This window comes from Xylocopa sonorina, chromosome 2 (assembly GCF_050948175.1).
Source record: "Xylocopa sonorina isolate GNS202 chromosome 2, iyXylSono1_principal, whole genome shotgun sequence".
NCBI lineage: Eukaryota > Metazoa > Arthropoda > Insecta > Hymenoptera > Apidae > Xylocopa > Xylocopa sonorina.
The window spans coordinates 7477665-7494015 of record NC_135194.1 but is presented as its reverse complement, the minus strand read 5'-3'; the positions used below and the strand labels follow the sequence as shown (position 1 = coordinate 7494015).

General features: G+C 32.6%; 4 protein-coding genes across 5 annotated transcripts; 2 read left to right on the top strand and 2 right to left on the bottom strand.

Moving 5' to 3' along the window:
- Positions 1-3605: 3605 nt before the first annotated feature.
- On the top strand, positions 3606-5913 carry LOC143433005 (uncharacterized). Its single transcript, XM_076910045.1, has 8 exons — positions 3606-3760; positions 3904-4098; positions 4254-4438; positions 4514-4634; positions 4726-4933; positions 5008-5336; positions 5487-5654; positions 5729-5913. Exons 1-8 carry the CDS (start codon positions 3710-3712, stop codon positions 5858-5860), a joined length of 1389 nt encoding a protein of 462 aa, XP_076766160.1. The 5' UTR covers positions 3606-3709; the 3' UTR covers positions 5861-5913.
- A 659-nt stretch (positions 5914-6572) lies between these two features.
- LOC143433266 (mitochondrial 2-oxoglutarate/malate carrier protein) lies at positions 6573-8261 on the top strand. Its single transcript, XM_076910551.1, has 6 exons — positions 6573-6658; positions 6787-7002; positions 7085-7221; positions 7408-7578; positions 7742-7841; positions 8069-8261. Exons 1-6 carry the CDS (start codon positions 6573-6575, stop codon positions 8259-8261), a joined length of 903 nt encoding a protein of 300 aa, XP_076766666.1.
- A 251-nt stretch (positions 8262-8512) lies between these two features.
- On the bottom strand, positions 8513-9923 carry LOC143432721 (mitochondrial 2-oxoglutarate/malate carrier protein). Of its 2 annotated transcripts, none has more exons than XM_076909541.1 (5): positions 9688-9923; positions 9474-9607; positions 9083-9253; positions 8787-8886; positions 8513-8715 (listed from the first exon to the last, which is right to left on the bottom strand). In XM_076909541.1, the coding sequence occupies exons 1-5, from the start codon at positions 9909-9911 to the stop codon at positions 8514-8516; spliced, it is 831 nt and encodes a 276-aa protein (XP_076765656.1). In that variant the 5' UTR covers positions 9912-9923; the 3' UTR covers position 8513. The 2 variants fall into 2 exon arrangements, with proteins under 2 accessions (XP_076765656.1, XP_076765657.1); XM_076909542.1 differs by having other exon boundaries at positions 8526-8715; positions 8801-8886.
- A 374-nt stretch (positions 9924-10297) lies between these two features.
- On the bottom strand, positions 10298-15422 carry LOC143432722 (IQ motif-containing protein H). Its single transcript, XM_076909543.1, has 7 exons — positions 15119-15422; positions 14150-14578; positions 12998-13484; positions 11594-12764; positions 11156-11411; positions 10808-11009; positions 10298-10701 (listed from the first exon to the last, which is right to left on the bottom strand). Exons 1-7 carry the CDS (start codon positions 15268-15270, stop codon positions 10432-10434), a joined length of 2967 nt encoding a protein of 988 aa, XP_076765658.1. The 5' UTR covers positions 15271-15422; the 3' UTR covers positions 10298-10431.
- Between the last annotated feature and the right edge of the window lie 929 nt (positions 15423-16351).

Genomic DNA, 16351 nt, shown 5'->3' with positions numbered 1-16351 from the left:
CCCTCGATTTGAAAAGCTATCTATATTAAATTAAAAGTAAATTTAAAGTTAAAGTTAAACTTTAAATTACAATTAAATTTAAAATCAAAGTCAAATTTGAAATTAAAATTAAGTTTAGAGTCAGTTATTTTACATTCCGTACGTTATAATGATAGAAGGAATTGGTAAGCGCTTTCCTTATTATCTCGACCAGTATTCAATGTAATATAAATCGTAGAATCGAATCTGTTTTTATAAAAAGTGTACTAATTTCGAGCGATCTCGTCATCAAAGCCATCATCCTAAAATATGAAAATAATATTTCTAAAAGCTCGATGCTTTGATCTCAAAATCTACTCGACGCAAAATGTCTTCTTGCACATGTAATATCACATAATTTCGGCAATCAAGCACATGGACTTTAATTATAACAAAAGCTATACTATAAATTTACAATACATTTCATATATATGATAGTTATATATATTTATCATATACTTTATATATTCAATTTACAATGAATACAAACTCGATAATCTATCATATGCTATTAACATGAATATTAAGTAACTAAAGTATTTAATAATTTCAATAAAAACTAGTAAATATTATAAACGAAGTCGGAGGACATCCGACTTCACCATTACGCTCTGCTATGACAAAGCAGTTATAATCGACATTACTTATTAATATTCATAAATATATTTCACTTTTATAGATATTTATATCTAATGTGGAATTTACTTTATCTTAAACTTTAGTATTACTAAAAACACGAAATGCAAGAAGACCTATCCTGATCTAATAAATAACACAAACAAAATAAACGTTACTGCTCATGGGTATAATAGTATACCCATGGTCACTGTGCTCGTCAATGGAATACTACGTAATTACAACCAGTCGCCCGTGCCGATTCGGACCTTTCGTCCTACGACATGATTAAGTGACTGGAGGAACTTGGAAGCATGCGACTCACAGCCAATGATGCGTAGAGTAATTCGGGCAGAGTCATCAGAGATGCTGAAGCTTCAAGGATATAGTGGCGTTCTGAATTTGTCGTCAGGATGGTAGAAGTAGTAGCTGAAAAACTTTAAAAGAAACAAGATTATTATAATTTGTCCTTTCTTGTTAAAATTATAGTTAAAAAATTAATTATAAGTTAATTCTGTGATTAAAAAAATTAAAGGTTTAATTAATTTGGAATTAGAACTAAAGTATAAAAGATACTTACGTGTTTGGCTTTTGAAGCACGACAAAATCCTTTCAAACAGGTAGCGATGAGACTCTAATACCGAGGCAATGAATATTTAAAAAAAAAGTTAAAAATGAAAAAAATATAAATAAAAAACTACTATAATATTGCCATTTACGAAGCAAACACTGACTCTGCTTATTCGCGTATGATTATTATAAAAAAAAATTAATGTAATTATAATTAGAGCAATTGTGCTCTAAAAAATGTTCAAACTATTTATCGCAACAAACACTGACTCTACCGATCGCATTGCGCGCGATCACTAAAATTTGCTGAAAGGAAAACAGTATTAGTAGGGGGACAAAGGATGAAATAAACAGTACACAACTTATTTTCATATTATTTTTCTTCTTCCTCTAATCGAGCGTTTGTTCGTGAAAATATTGCTTTCTCTTTAAATTATTAAGCTATATAAAGTATGAATATATTATAAAATATATATATTATATATGTTATATAAATGATATATATATATAATATATAACATATATTCAAATATTACAAACTACTTATAAGCACAATAATAAAACATGACTGATCTGTAAAAATTGTACTAGAATTATTTGCTATTAAAATTTAAATTATATTCAACTTTTCTATAATTCATAATAATGAACTATATGTCAAACTTTACCAAAGAATCAATAAAAGTGTAATATAAATTTATAGTATACATCCAGAGTCCTTACTGTCTTAACCTTCTACCTCTTTTAACAGTAAATACAATATTACCAAATCTCCATAGAAGATATTTCGTATTGCTTCATTAATCTTTGCTTCCATTGTTGGAGAGATATAGTTGGTCAGAAATCTGTAACAAAATGCAACAAAAGAATTCGAATAAATATACAGAAGTAAAACAAATAGCATTAAAATTACACAACAACTGAATTCATAAATCGTATTTTCAAAGTCAAAACAAAGTCAGTGAACGACTGCGACAACGAGATGCACAAGAAAAGGAGAGACAAAAAGAAAATGCATAAATGTACTAATATTTATAATAATAATGTTCAACAAATAGTTAATCGAGTGTGTAACTTGTCTTAAACAAGGTTAAGAATACGACGAAAATGTTGGTAGAATTGCAATTGAAAATATTACGCAGCAGTCGATAAGTAAGCGTGTAAACGTACCTGAACTGTAGAGACACGCAGTAACACGTCCTACCGCCAGGGGACAACAACGCACACTGCGGGTCGTGCCACTCCCCGCGCGACCCGTCGTGTCTACGATCGTTCCCCCCACTCCGCTAACGCGCGCTATTCGGCTGATTTCGGTATGCACGTAGTCACTTTGGCTGCGATTAACAGACCAAATTAAGAGCATACAACTATTGTGGATACGAACCAAAACAAAAATTTCAAGAAATGTTATTTAGGTCGGAAGGCACTCTTCTACGTATTTGTCTTGGAAAACTTTGTACCGTGTTGTTATGATACATGCCATACCAAGCGAACACGTATAACGTAGACAATACTCTACTATGTGCAAATATATTACTTTATTATCTATAATTGCGAGTATTCTAATATATTATGTATTGAAATAGCTGAATTCGTTCTTAAAAATGAATTTATTATATCAAATCTCTTTCATTCGATGAATTCAAGTTAGGGGAATAAAGATTGTAAGTGAATACGTTATTGTAATGCCAGACGTGTTCCAGGATTTGTTTTACATTATCGATATAATATCTGTTATATCGATATTATAATTTGAAACTTTAAACAAATTCATTTCATATAATTCATTAAATACAATTTAATAAAATCTATTTTAATATATCTCATTTCCTTCAACAAAATTGTAATGTATAAAAGAACTTTTTGCACAGCTAAACATTCTAATAGCTTATAATGCGTACATTTTGGTTAGAGAAGAGATATTTATGTATTATACTTGATTAGAATTATAAATATTGGTACTCGTTAAATCGTATCGATTAATTCCACTGAGTTTCCAAGACAACGATTACTTCGTTCGAAGTTATCCGCAATGCCAATGAAAGAAAATATCGTGTAACATATAAATCTAGTTTATCCTTTTATATTGCCTTAAAAAGTAATAATATTAACGCGTTTTTAACAAATTTCCATTATGGTGCAAAATCAAATAATTCGGCATAATGTGACGCCTCAAGTGTGTCAAACAAAAACAAGAAAATCAACGAAAAGTGTTAAAGTACATGGTGTTTCTATTATCTACTCGTATTACATTAATTGTGCATTTTTTATTTAATTGAATACTACGATTTGGTTGACTAATAATGTCCTCTGTTAAGAATGTTCTAAATAAAGAATTTAATTAATGATTACACAATTATAACTTCTGTACGATCAAACTCGAAATTTTTAGATATCAGACAACAACGTGAAAACAGTTACTCCTCCAAAATGTTCCCAACATTCAGTTGACGAAAGTAATGTACCTGGAGACAAAGAAAAGACTGAAACAGGCAAATCAAATGGAATGGAAGAGGAATCACATATGGAAAAAGAAGCAGTAACTATGGCCAAAGAGGTATATCTTGTATTTATATTTTATTATTACTCATTTATTTTGTCTTTTAAATTATTGTATATATTTAAGTTATTGGTAATATATATTATTGAAGATTTCTTAAAACTGTTATAAATGTTGTCAGAAATTGTGTTTCCTGGCAGGATATTAAAAAAAGAATAAGGGACGAACGATTGGCGAGAGAAAAGCAAGCTGAAGAAGAACGAGAAAGAATCGTAAAGGAAGCTGCTGAAAGAAAAGCAGCAGAAAGAGAGGAAATAATAAGACAGGCGAAAAGGTTTCTACTGTACAGAAAACCAATGTGCAGACGAATTAATCAAGGTTTCCTTCTGTCCGAGGTATCATAAAATAAAAAATAAAGAATAAAAATATTGAAATATCATTAATACATTAATACTTCAATTTTAGTTCCTTTGTCATTTTTGTTTTGTTACATATAGTATATAATGATGATGCTAATTAGATTCAGAATTGTTTACTATAATTTTGATAGTGTTTAAGAGAATTGGATGCTCAAATAAAATTTCGAGAAACTCTTAAAAACATAGATAAAGAGCAGGAGATTTCACAAGTTAATTTAATGAGAGATGATGTAGCAAAATACCAAAAGGAAATGAAGCAGAAATCAGAAGAACAATTGGAGAAACGAAGAAACTACGCTACAGAATTGAAGAAACAGTAAGTTCTTCTCTATCTGCGGGGAAGATATTCTTCCATAATTGGATAATATATTTTTCTCCTTTGAATCCATAGAATCGAAGAAAATAAAAGTACTCTCCTAATGAAGAACAAAGAAGAATTCGAAGCAGAAAAACAAGATCAAAAAAACATGATTGAAAGTTTACAAGATATGAAGGAGTACGAAGCGCAACAAGTTAACTTTCACTGTGTTATTCGCATATATAACATTCATATTTTTGTTTTTAATTATTTTTACAAATACTATTTTACAAATATTTTCACAGCTTCAAAACAAGAAAGAGCGATTGAAGAAATTTTTCAATGACGCGATAGAGGAAAAGAAACAATTCGATCTCAAGCTTAAACACGAAGAAGAATTCGAAAATCGTGCAAACGAAATCTATCGAAATGCTAAACTGCAAATACAAAAGATTCATAAAACGGTGGCGCAAAAGGAAAAAGAGGAAAAGGAAAAGAAAGTCCAATTAATAAGTAATTAAATTAAATCTTCAAGGCCTGAAGAAATTAGTTTCGTTTGTAAGGCCAATATTTAATTATTTTCACAGCCGAGAGGTTCCGTTCGTTTTTAAAGTCAAAGGAAGATGTAGAAGAAAGAATATTGAAAAAAGCCCAAGAAGAACAGGAGGAACAGTATAAGGAAGAGCAGAGGATGAGACGAGAACGAGAAACCCAAATGCGTAAAGAATTGCAGGATTTTCAAATCAAGGCGATGGCTAAAAAAGCAAAGCAACTTCAGGAGGAAAGAGAAGTGAAAACGTGGGAAATAATGCAAAGATTTAAAAAGGTTGAATGTGACAAAGATCGAGAGGCCGAAGAACGCAAACAGCAGTGGAATAAAAAGATCGAGTACGCGAAATCATTGAAGAAATATATTGTAAGTGAGAGAAATGCATCGATTATTTTAGTTAGTTATATATATAGTAGCGAAACAAAATATCTCATTTGTCACGTTATGAAAGTTAAATGATCAAAGTTACCTACAAAATTCTCGAATACAAAGAAAATTTTTTACGCGTACTTTTAGAGTGAAAAAGAGGCTGAACGAGAACAAGAGAAGCTTGCTGAAGATGAAGCTATAAATATGAACAAAATTATTGAAATAGAGAATAAAAAGATTCTCGATTATGCGGAAGAAGTGATAAACGAATCTAAAGGTGTGAGGCCACTTTATCCAATTCTTAAGGCCGTGGAGGTATGCAACATTAAATGTTAATAGAAAATTTAGTGATTTTTCCTTTTAATTTAATTCTTCAACGTCAATTATAGGAGTGTAAAAAGGAAATGGGTTTGATTCCACCTAAGAAAAGAGAGGAAGTAATTAATACAGAACCTAAAAGGAGACGAAAAATTCGTAGATGCACAAAAATTGTGCCTGAAGATAAAATTTGTTATTTATAACACTAAAAAGGAAGAATAAACGTTAAAAAGAGCGTTTATATTTTTAATGGATTCCTCACGAATGCAACAATACATTTTCATCCTCAATTCTTATGCTTATAATTGGATACCTATTAAAACGAAACTCTTGTTACGTACATATGAAAAATATAAAACATATGTATGATATGCATCTCTCGAAATCAAATAATGTAACTACAAAAATTAAACTGTCTATAAATAAATTTAAACTTAAAATATCATAATAATTTTACGTACAACAAATATTCGTCAAGTACATATAAAAAAATTTGAAATTCGTAAAATACAAAGGCATTCCCACAGATTACATTTTTCAAAAGTACTTAATGTAAAGACAGTTTTCCAATATTTTCCACTCAGCCGTGTAATTTTCTAAAGAGAATTGTAGTATCAAAAAATAAAAAGTTAATTGAAACATTAAGATTTGAAATTGTACTGTGTCTGATATCGATATCGTATTTTTATACATAAGTGATTACATTCATCATAATTTATCATAGACGTCAATGTAACATCTATTACTTAGGTTAGCATGTCATAAACAATTTCTTGTATCCTTCATACCTTTACATGTTTTATGTTACTACGCTTCATGATTTTTTCACGTACCATTCATTGAACATCTTCATAGAATCCACACTGAAGAATTTCCACGGTGCATACATGTTGAAGAACTCGTAAAATCTGGAAAATGTCCGATAAAGATGAACAACCACCTGCAAAAAGGAAACAGCCACTGCCTCCTGTATTTACTTTTCTAAACGCTGGTATCTCCGGGTAAACTGATACAATTTCTCTCTAAATAATTTGCAATTCAAATAAAAAATGAAGTATCCAATGTATAATATAATATGCAATCGAATCGTGTCATGATTAACTTCTACTTTGAATGAAACAATTTTCAGCATGGCAGCGACCTGTGTAGTTCATCCTATGGATGTAATAAAAAATCGGATTCAAATACAAAAAGAAAAGGCTTCAGTTGGATCTGTGATCGCTTCGATTTATCGGAACGAAGGATTTTTGAAATTTTATTCTGGCCTCAGTGCTGGTCTTGTACGACAGGCGACGTATACTACTGTAAGACTTGGTATCTACAATCAATTACAAGAATATTGGAGGTGAGTTTCAAATAATTTATAGGTATACGAGTTCCTTTTACTATCAATTATCTGAACATAACTTTTCGTCGATTATCGCTAGACAGAACTATGTTGGAAAACCGAATTTTGGTGTGTTATCACTAATGGCTGCTTGTGCAGGATCCATTGGAGCTTTTGTTGGTACACCAGCGGAAGTCGCCCTTGTAAGAATGACAGCGGATGGTAGACTACCAAAAGGTTAAATACAATACAATAAATAAGATATAATAATGTATCGCATCTTTAAGAAATATTTAAATACCTGAAAATTGGTAATTTTAATATCCCTTTAAAATTTCACTCAATTTACTGCTGTTGACAAAATTTAAAAGAGTTGAAACGTGAGATTTTTAATTAGTTTTGCATGTACATCGTTTCATGTAGAACAACGAAGAAACTACAAGAACGTATTTCACGCGTTTTCAAGAATAGCCAAAGAAGAGGGTATTACTACTCTTTGGAGGGGAAGTACAGCAACCATGGGGAGAGCTGTGATTGTTAACATATCGCAGCTCGCAACTTACAGCCAAGCCAAATTTCTAATAGCCACAAAAAGTATTTTTATCAATTTGTTTACATTATTCGTATTTTCCACTTTTCATTCTTTCATTTAAAAATTTTCATATTTTTGTACTATACTGCAAGAATTTATATGTTATAAAATGTACCTGCTACGTGATATTGTATCTAAAGAAGCAAAATGTATTTTTTTTCACAGTGCACGTGCCAGAGGGTATTGGTCTGCATTTCTGTGCGTCAATGTTATCCGGATTCCTTACCACTGTCAATTCTCAACCGTTTGATGTAACCAAAACTAGGTAATGTGATGTCAAATATCTTTATTTCATTAATTAATAGAAATATTTAATATCTTTCTGTCTTGCCCTGTCCCTTCCTATCTCTTGTATTAAAAAATGGTAAATTTACCCCATTCGGTCAAATCTTTAGATTTGTTTCCAGGATAAAATTTTTCAGTATACAAAAATCTCTCATTTAATAGATATTGTTTCATGCAATTGTTAATACGTATTGCATATATCTATAGGATACAAAACTTAAAGACTACCGGGAAAACGCCTGGTATGTTCTCAATGATGGCGTCAATAGCGAAGAGCGAAGGTGTGTTAGCACTTTGGAAAGGTTTTTGGCCAACTTACTGCAGGCTAGGTCCACATACAGTATTAACACTTCTAATTAACGAGCAAATCGCGAATATATATCGGCGATACATTCTATAGATAAATTCGAAAGCAATAAAAATTTTAACATACATTTACATCTTTTTATACAAAAATATAAGTTACTTTTGCTAAAAATTTATCATTAAGCGCATTATACAACTAAATGAGATATATTGTACAAAAGATACTTCGAAATATAAATTCTTGCTGTGAAATGTAATCAATTGCAATTACAGTATTATACATGAATGAAATATCAAAAGAAAATTGTTTCAACAATGCTTTCATTGCTTACAAATAAGATATTACTTATTCAGGTGATATACAATATTTAATGTACATATGTCTAAGTTGGTCCATGCATATCATCGTGGCTATAGAATTAGGGGCTGCTCTACTGAAATATGGTAAAAATCCACGCCACATTGATGGAATTCCTTCCTTCTGTGCAATGTTAATTAACATCCTGATAATTCCCGGTGGTTTGGCTGGTGAAGTCCAATTTTGTATTCTGCAATAGAATATATCAAATAAAAATTTTAATAAGAGAAAAGAGAGCAGAGGTGTTTGATAAGTGGGCACCTAGTTTTAGCTACATCTACAGGAAGTGATGCCACAGCCATCGTTAGTCCAGAAATCATTGCTGCCATAAAAGACAGTATACTACCTTCTTCGAAGAGACCTGTAATTGTTAACATTTTGTATACTACAATGAACGACATTTAATGATATTTTTTTAATTACGTAAATTCATAATTCTTTTTATCCAGTTAGTAATAATACTTTAATATGAAAGTAACACTTCGATTGTAGTTTTATTAGTCAATAGTAATACTTTTCAGTCAATTGAATTAACAATTTAACTTTTCAATAATTACCTGTATCTTGTAGCACTAATTTCGCTTTACTGTACGTGCCCAATTGTGCCCCATTCACAATGGCTGCTCTGGTCATAGTGGGTACAGCTCCTCTCCATAATCTAGTAACACCCTCTGTTCTCCATATCCTAATTATACCGACAACGGCGTTTCTGTAATTCCGTCGCTCGTCTAAAAATTCGTGCTTTCATTTACGTGTCTTTTCAACATTTTACTAAATTAAAAGTTTAAATAATTCGAGAACAAAATGCTAGTTGTCGTCCTCTTTCGTTATTACGTTAATAAGTCTCAAGAAGAATAAAACAAAAATTAAGACAAAAAATTAGTTATTTACTCTATGTGCTTACTCTAAAAATTAATTATTTTTACGTAGGATATTATTTGTACTCACTTGGTGGCAATTTTATATCACTTATCATACGAATTAAAACTAAATCGCTCGGTGTTCCAATGAACGAACCCACAATACCGGATATCATTCCAATACCGACCATTGTAGGATAATTCAAACGTCCAAAGTGTCCTCTGAAGCGTGCATTCAATTTTTCAATTTTCTTTTTACTCACAATTAATGAACCATTTGCAATAAAAGAAAACATGCTTACTCGGTGAAATCAAATAATGTATTGTACATTCCAAGTCTTGCAGTGGAATACGTTAATTGTCGAAGCATAGCCGCGGTCCATCCAACATAAAATTCGCGTAATCCAGCATCCCTCAAAGTATCGCGTATTATTTGACTGAAGGATGTTTTCGAGATCTGCATTCGCACTTTAATTACGTCCATTGGCTGCGTTACAGTCTGCCCTATACAACTGTACAATTGCATTTCTCGAACACTTGTCCTTTTAATAACTTTACACTGAGAACTCGGAAGAATTCGTGCAAAGAATATACATATTTATTAATTTTTTACCCAGCCACTCCGCCAATTATAAAATGGACATAAGTAGGCAGTTTACGATCCTGGCTAAGTAACAGTAACATTGAATCATAGTATAATTTTACACTTAAATATGAAGGAAATTACACACTACGCTGTGCTAATATTCAATTTGTATGTTATATAACAATTAACCTATGTATATCGTTATGTAATTCATGAAGTTAGCAATGATTGAACGTGAAAAACAACCCTTTCTCACTTCATTGCTCAGTTTAGTGTGATTGCAGTGACATGGATTGTTCACCTTCACTTCTTCGTTTATTTTTAAGAATTACCACTTTGCAAATTGGAGTTAGTTGCACGCGGTTGCAAAAGATAACGCAAAACGTAAATGAATTTGAGACCACTTGAAAATTTATTGTAATTATGCGTTATCGATATAAAAACGATCATGTGCAATAGCTTAAAAGTTTGGTGAACATTTGTCAATGGATAAATTCCGATAATCGAGGGAAAGCTTAGCGAAGAAATCAATAAGGGATGGTAAATTAGTTTCAGCCTTCCTTTTCGAATCGATCATTAGAGTTTGGTGCAATTTTGTCAGATTTTTATGCACCATGGTTAACGTGGTGGTCATAGAGGAACTAACAGTGACCATCTTCCCAAAATTTCGGACCTCACCGTCATGCAATATTATACTTGATCCCTGTCGCTTCTTTCTATCGTACACAATCTGAAAATTATGTAAGTGTTCTTATATAAATATTCTATAATATAAATATTGAGAATTCTAAGTTTCAAACTCTCTCCGATTTCAAAATTGTAATGTACGAACGTACATTGCATGCTTCGAAAAGATTTTTAAGATTCGACCATCGAAATGTGCAAAATCTACTGTGATGTAACTGAGTAATGGCGACTGCATATCTTCCTGCAGTTTCATGCCATTCAGGTGTTTTCTCCGCGAATAAAAATGACGATTTTCTTCTATCAGAGTGCAAGGTTGTCGAAATGTCGGAGAGGAATTGATCCTTTAGATCACTGTTCGAATAATAAATAACAATCACTTTCGAATGTAATTACGAAGCTTAAATACTTTTCAAGAAAGTACAATTCACATTTGGAAGTCTCAAATATTATTAATTTTATATTATCTCCAAATGTAAAGGATTTCGGCTTTTATTTACTTGTACCACCCTCCAGTTGCAAATTTCATCCAATCGATGTAATTTTGCGTGTAAGAGTAATAAGGAAATACATTTAACAACAATATTAATAGTTTATCTTCTTGCTTATGCATGTAACAATAACACTCGATACTTAAATAACCGAAGTACCCTTTATTTTGCATGCTCTTAGCCAATTTGTTCACTGTTGGTTGTATCAGGACGATATCCAAGGAGGTTTGAGGTAACATGTAAATGCTCGACGAATATGCAGTTTCTGTTATCATAAAATAAGAAATAGACAAGAAATAAAGTTTCCTTTTAATATTATTATATATAATTAAAAATGTAGGTGTACTTTTCCAGCCAGACAATTCTCCCCAACGTATCACATACCTGACTACTATACTCACGTCCTCCATAAAATATCCTAATTAAATAAATATCGCAACATAATACCCAAACTTATTTTATCCGCAGTTCCCAGCCATTTCGGTTGTTCTTTAGTCACCCTCCCTGGAACGAAAAGGGAAACTACAATGGTCTTAGGATTCATCTCTGCCGGAACTGCTTGCAATAAACAACCGAATTTTTTCATGTGTCCACAGAAATGCTTCCAAGATTTATACACCTTCGACAATCGAGTCACGTTCGGTATAACTTTCGGTAAGTGGTCCTTCATCCTCTCCAAATATTCTTCTCGCAAACTCGACTCGACTTTCCAAAGATCACCGTGTTTCTCGCGTTCCCGCCTCAGCATCGGCATGAATGGCACGCTTATATGATTAATCAAGAAGAAACCACTATACTTGGTCGTCATACCGTAGTTCAACTTGAACATCCATACGCTGACCTCCGTGTGAAGGACCATTAATTCGGACAAAGACGAGCAAAGAGTCTCGTAGTTAGTTATGTGTCCTTTATGCGGTGGTTGCAGAAGGCCAAGGCTGTCGATCGTCTCAGACATAATGGACGCGTTCAAAAATTGCCGTTGCAACTCCATATCAGGACTCAATAGGGGAATCTTTAGAATGTCTGTCAGTTTCATGTCGCATTCGTCGACGATGTTTGGTAAGAAGTAAGCCGGCTTGTTGGCAATTTTTCTTTTGATCTCATTCAGAGACTCCTCTGAACAGTGGAGTATCCTGGAGACGTTCAGAGGACGATTCTTGAAAGTGTCCGCTTGTGAGAGGGCGATGAAAGTGATTCGTTTCGCGACGCCTTCGTCGGGAGATATCGATTCGATGAAATCGCTGTACATCATTAGTAAGTCTTCAGTAGGCTTCACTGGTAAAATGTAGACCACCTCGGTTCTTGGATTGTGCACAAGACAGATTCGCAGAATCGTAATGTTTTGGTAGATGGCGAAGAGTTTTGGGTTCAGTATTCGACGTAAATCTACGGGGTGTCCGATAGATGGTAAGTGCACGACCACGTGCGGCTCTTCGATCATCGAATGGTACTCTTCGCTGAGCTTTAACGTCAGCTCTCGAGTAATTTGTTGAGAAATCTGCATTTTTTTTAGGTAACGCCGATGCACATTTTTTCTTTCCCTCACCGAGAGCCAGCAGAACCATAAGACACTGGCAGCTATGTAGAGGCACTCGGAGTATGATTTCTTTTTACGTAGCTAAGTAAAAATTAATTTTTTTTTAAGTTGTATTTTAGGAATAAATTAAGAATAAAAGTAGTAGTAATAGCGACAAAATAACACTTATACATAATTACTAAACTTTTTGGTTAATTGAATTATTCTAAGAAGTTCAGTTGACCAAAAAATAATGCAAGTCACCTGTTTAAATATACTGCTGATATTTTTATAAGATCTAATTATATATTTATCGTTAATAGGAGAAATTTTACCCAATAACCACGCCAAAGTGCTTGTATCATTGTCGCGGCTATGTTCTTTCCCTCCATCGTTTGGAATTGTAAGTTCCAACTGTTCAACCAAACAGCGTCGCTCTTATCTTGCAACAAACCAATCAAATCCGTTCTTACTAATATAAAATTTGTAAACTTGGTGATCGTCGAGATAAAATCGAAAGTGGCGTTCGGATTCAAATGCAGAATCGGCATCATGCGTTTTCTCGCCACTATCTCGATTTGCGGACGAAGCACCAAATGCCACTTCGATCCGAATTGTTCTCCGTGAACATCCAAAGTTTTCGTCCAAACATCGCACGCGACGAACTTTGCGTCGATAAACTTTAGCGAGTTTATTTTGGACAATTCGTGTCGCACGGAGAAAACGTCGGGTGTTTCCTTCTCTTTAAGAGTTTGAATAAATTCGGAAGTCTTTGACGATTCCTTGATGCCTCCTCCAGAAAGGATTTCAATTCCGCTTTCTCTACAAATTAATGGTACACCAACGTTAAAAAAATCAATCATGTGCTTAATTATAAATTTTTGCACTTTAACAACCTTTATTCCAATTAATAACCAAAGGAATAATTGCTTACACATTGGCAAGTATAAGTGATGCTTACATTAATATCTTGATAAAGTTGTACTATTAATTTTATCTGATTTACAATTTAAAGGTGGAAAATAAACAATTCTTTGCACTAATAAATAATTACAGTAAGTTTTATATAATTCATAAATAAATATTAATCTATTATACATATATAACTATAATGACACGAAATCTGAAAATTAAAGTAAAATAAATTCTTTTAATGGCGACTCAGGTATAGGGGTCCAACTATGGAACTGCAGCATATAATAAGTCTTTTTTTCTTTACTTTTCTCTTTATACTTGTGCGATATGTAATCATTGAGCTTAATGTTAGTAGCCATCCCCAGTTTATCAAAAAGGTACAAAAATCTTTGTATGCAACTGTGCGTATTAATTTTAGGTATGAACCGCCACTGTTCTCTTATTTATATATCAAAAATATGTACAATCTGACAATAATCCAAAAAGCCCTATTTACGCAGCTGACTGAAAATTTTCAGATCATTACAGACATTATTTTATAGAATAATAATAAATTAACAAATTTTTCCTACACGTCAATCCTTTTTTTTGGTAAAGAGAACATTTTCGTTCTAAGGTAAACGATTTCCTGGCGAAATTTCAAGTCGTACTCGTCGAATTCCGTCCGTGTCATGTCTCTTGGTTTAAGTATGATATCTTGGGTGTCATCGAGATTCGATACAGGTTTGTTCTCCCAAGTGCAACGACAGAATGTCTTATCCTCCTTTGTTCCATCGAATACGTCGCAGCTCATTTTGTAAGCTCTTCCTATTTCTTCCACTGTTAAATAAGAGGGTGGTCGCATTCGTCCCTTTATTGCCGTTAAGAAATCGATGTTCAAGCGTACGAGACATTCTTCACACGCTCGCTCGATTTCTGCTAGTTCTTTTAACGTGTACTCGTAGAACGATCGCGTGAATTCTAAGCTGCTGTATCTGTCAATCCTTCTATTGGTATCAGTGCTATTTATGAAACGGAATGGTACAAATACTTATTGTTAATATTTAGAAGATATTCTAAATATTACTTTCTTTAATTATAAATTTATTTTTTAGTTTATAGTTGAATATCTATAGAGGGTATCTTAAACCTTTTGGTGTGTGTATTTACGAAAATTATTGTGAAACACCATAAGCATCGTATGCAAATATTTCTTCGCAGTTATAGACCTGCATTTTAAATTAACTTCAATTTTTTATTTTAAGATGTACGACAATGTAAAAATTTTCAATAAATAACGAACTTAAAAAATACAATACAATGATAAAAATAATATTTGGTGACCCCTACTGCAGGTCCCGCGACCCCAATTGGTCGGGCTTGACTTTATTTTAAATATCTAATATAAATGATTAAGTTTTATGGTAATGCGACTTTGAAGGCTTTTAGCTCACTTGTAATTAATAACCTTAAATTTATAATAACCTGTATTCTATTCTGTGAAATATTACTTGTCTTATATCAAATTGATACTGTTGGTTACGAGGAAATTAGAAGCGAACCTAATCTGTTTAACAATTTCTTTTCTCCGATCACCGAGGAATTTCTTAATGGGATTGATTTCCTGTTGCATTCCTCTAATGGAGGATTTGATCATATCTACAGATTGAGAATATAGTTCTTCGTTTTGTAGTAATTTGTGATGACGATTCATTTCGGTATTTTCATAACAAATGTAAATGTTTCTAATATATGCAAAATTTAATTCTGCACATGTAAATATGTGATCTATAAATTGTTCATTTCTACTGAAATTATATTATTTATGACCTTCTACTCGGTTATGCACATTTCAAAGAAATGAAATGCGCTGCCCAGACAACACAGCGATTAGCATGTCACTGGCAACGAGTGGAACAAATTTCGTGGCAAAATCATGCTAAGACAATGCTCGTAAGACAATAGCTCTTATAACGGTATAGTCTTAGCAAATAGGCGATACTTGTGTCACGACACTATTATAATACCACGATATGATACGGTTCCATTACCTGTAACGCATCGCGGCATTTTAGCTAATGAATCGCAAGTGGCAATACAGTGCTGGTATCGTGTCGATACCATCGCTCTGTGTGTACTTATCTTGTACGAATATACTTTACTTTTTACATGGTATTAAATCAAATGTATGAAGTCCAAATGCTAAAAAAGAAACGCAAGTATAAAAGAAATGTGATTTTACATTTTAAACGTAAATTATTTAATACAAGTTCGTACATTCAAAATATTAATTAGCATTAGTGTTGTTTCATTCAACCAGCTTTATTATCTTAAAAAATAACCTAACTTTATAGAAGAAATTAACTGCCTTTACATATCAAGTGCAAGTGCAAGCGCTGACGTTCCTGCCTCTAGCAAGTCAAGTTTGATATTAAAGTTTGTGTAAACAAAATTCCACTTTATATACCGAACGTAAGTAGCAGCCGTTAACCAATCAGATCGCTCACTTGAAAAGCGTTAACCTATTAGCAACCTGATTGGTTAACGGCTTGCACTTACGTTTGGGTATATAAGGACACAGTTTTTTCGCGTAATCCACATTATTAATCTTGACTTGTCATGGGGAAGAACGTAGAAACGAAGCATCTCCCGTTCACTAAACTCTTTTTCAAGAAATTTCCAAGTCTACTACCGGCGTTCTTTAATAGTAAAAATGAGGATTTTACTGACTACAGTGAAGAAATAAGGGACAATAATATATAAAATAACTCTCCTTCAAGAAATTTACAAGTCGT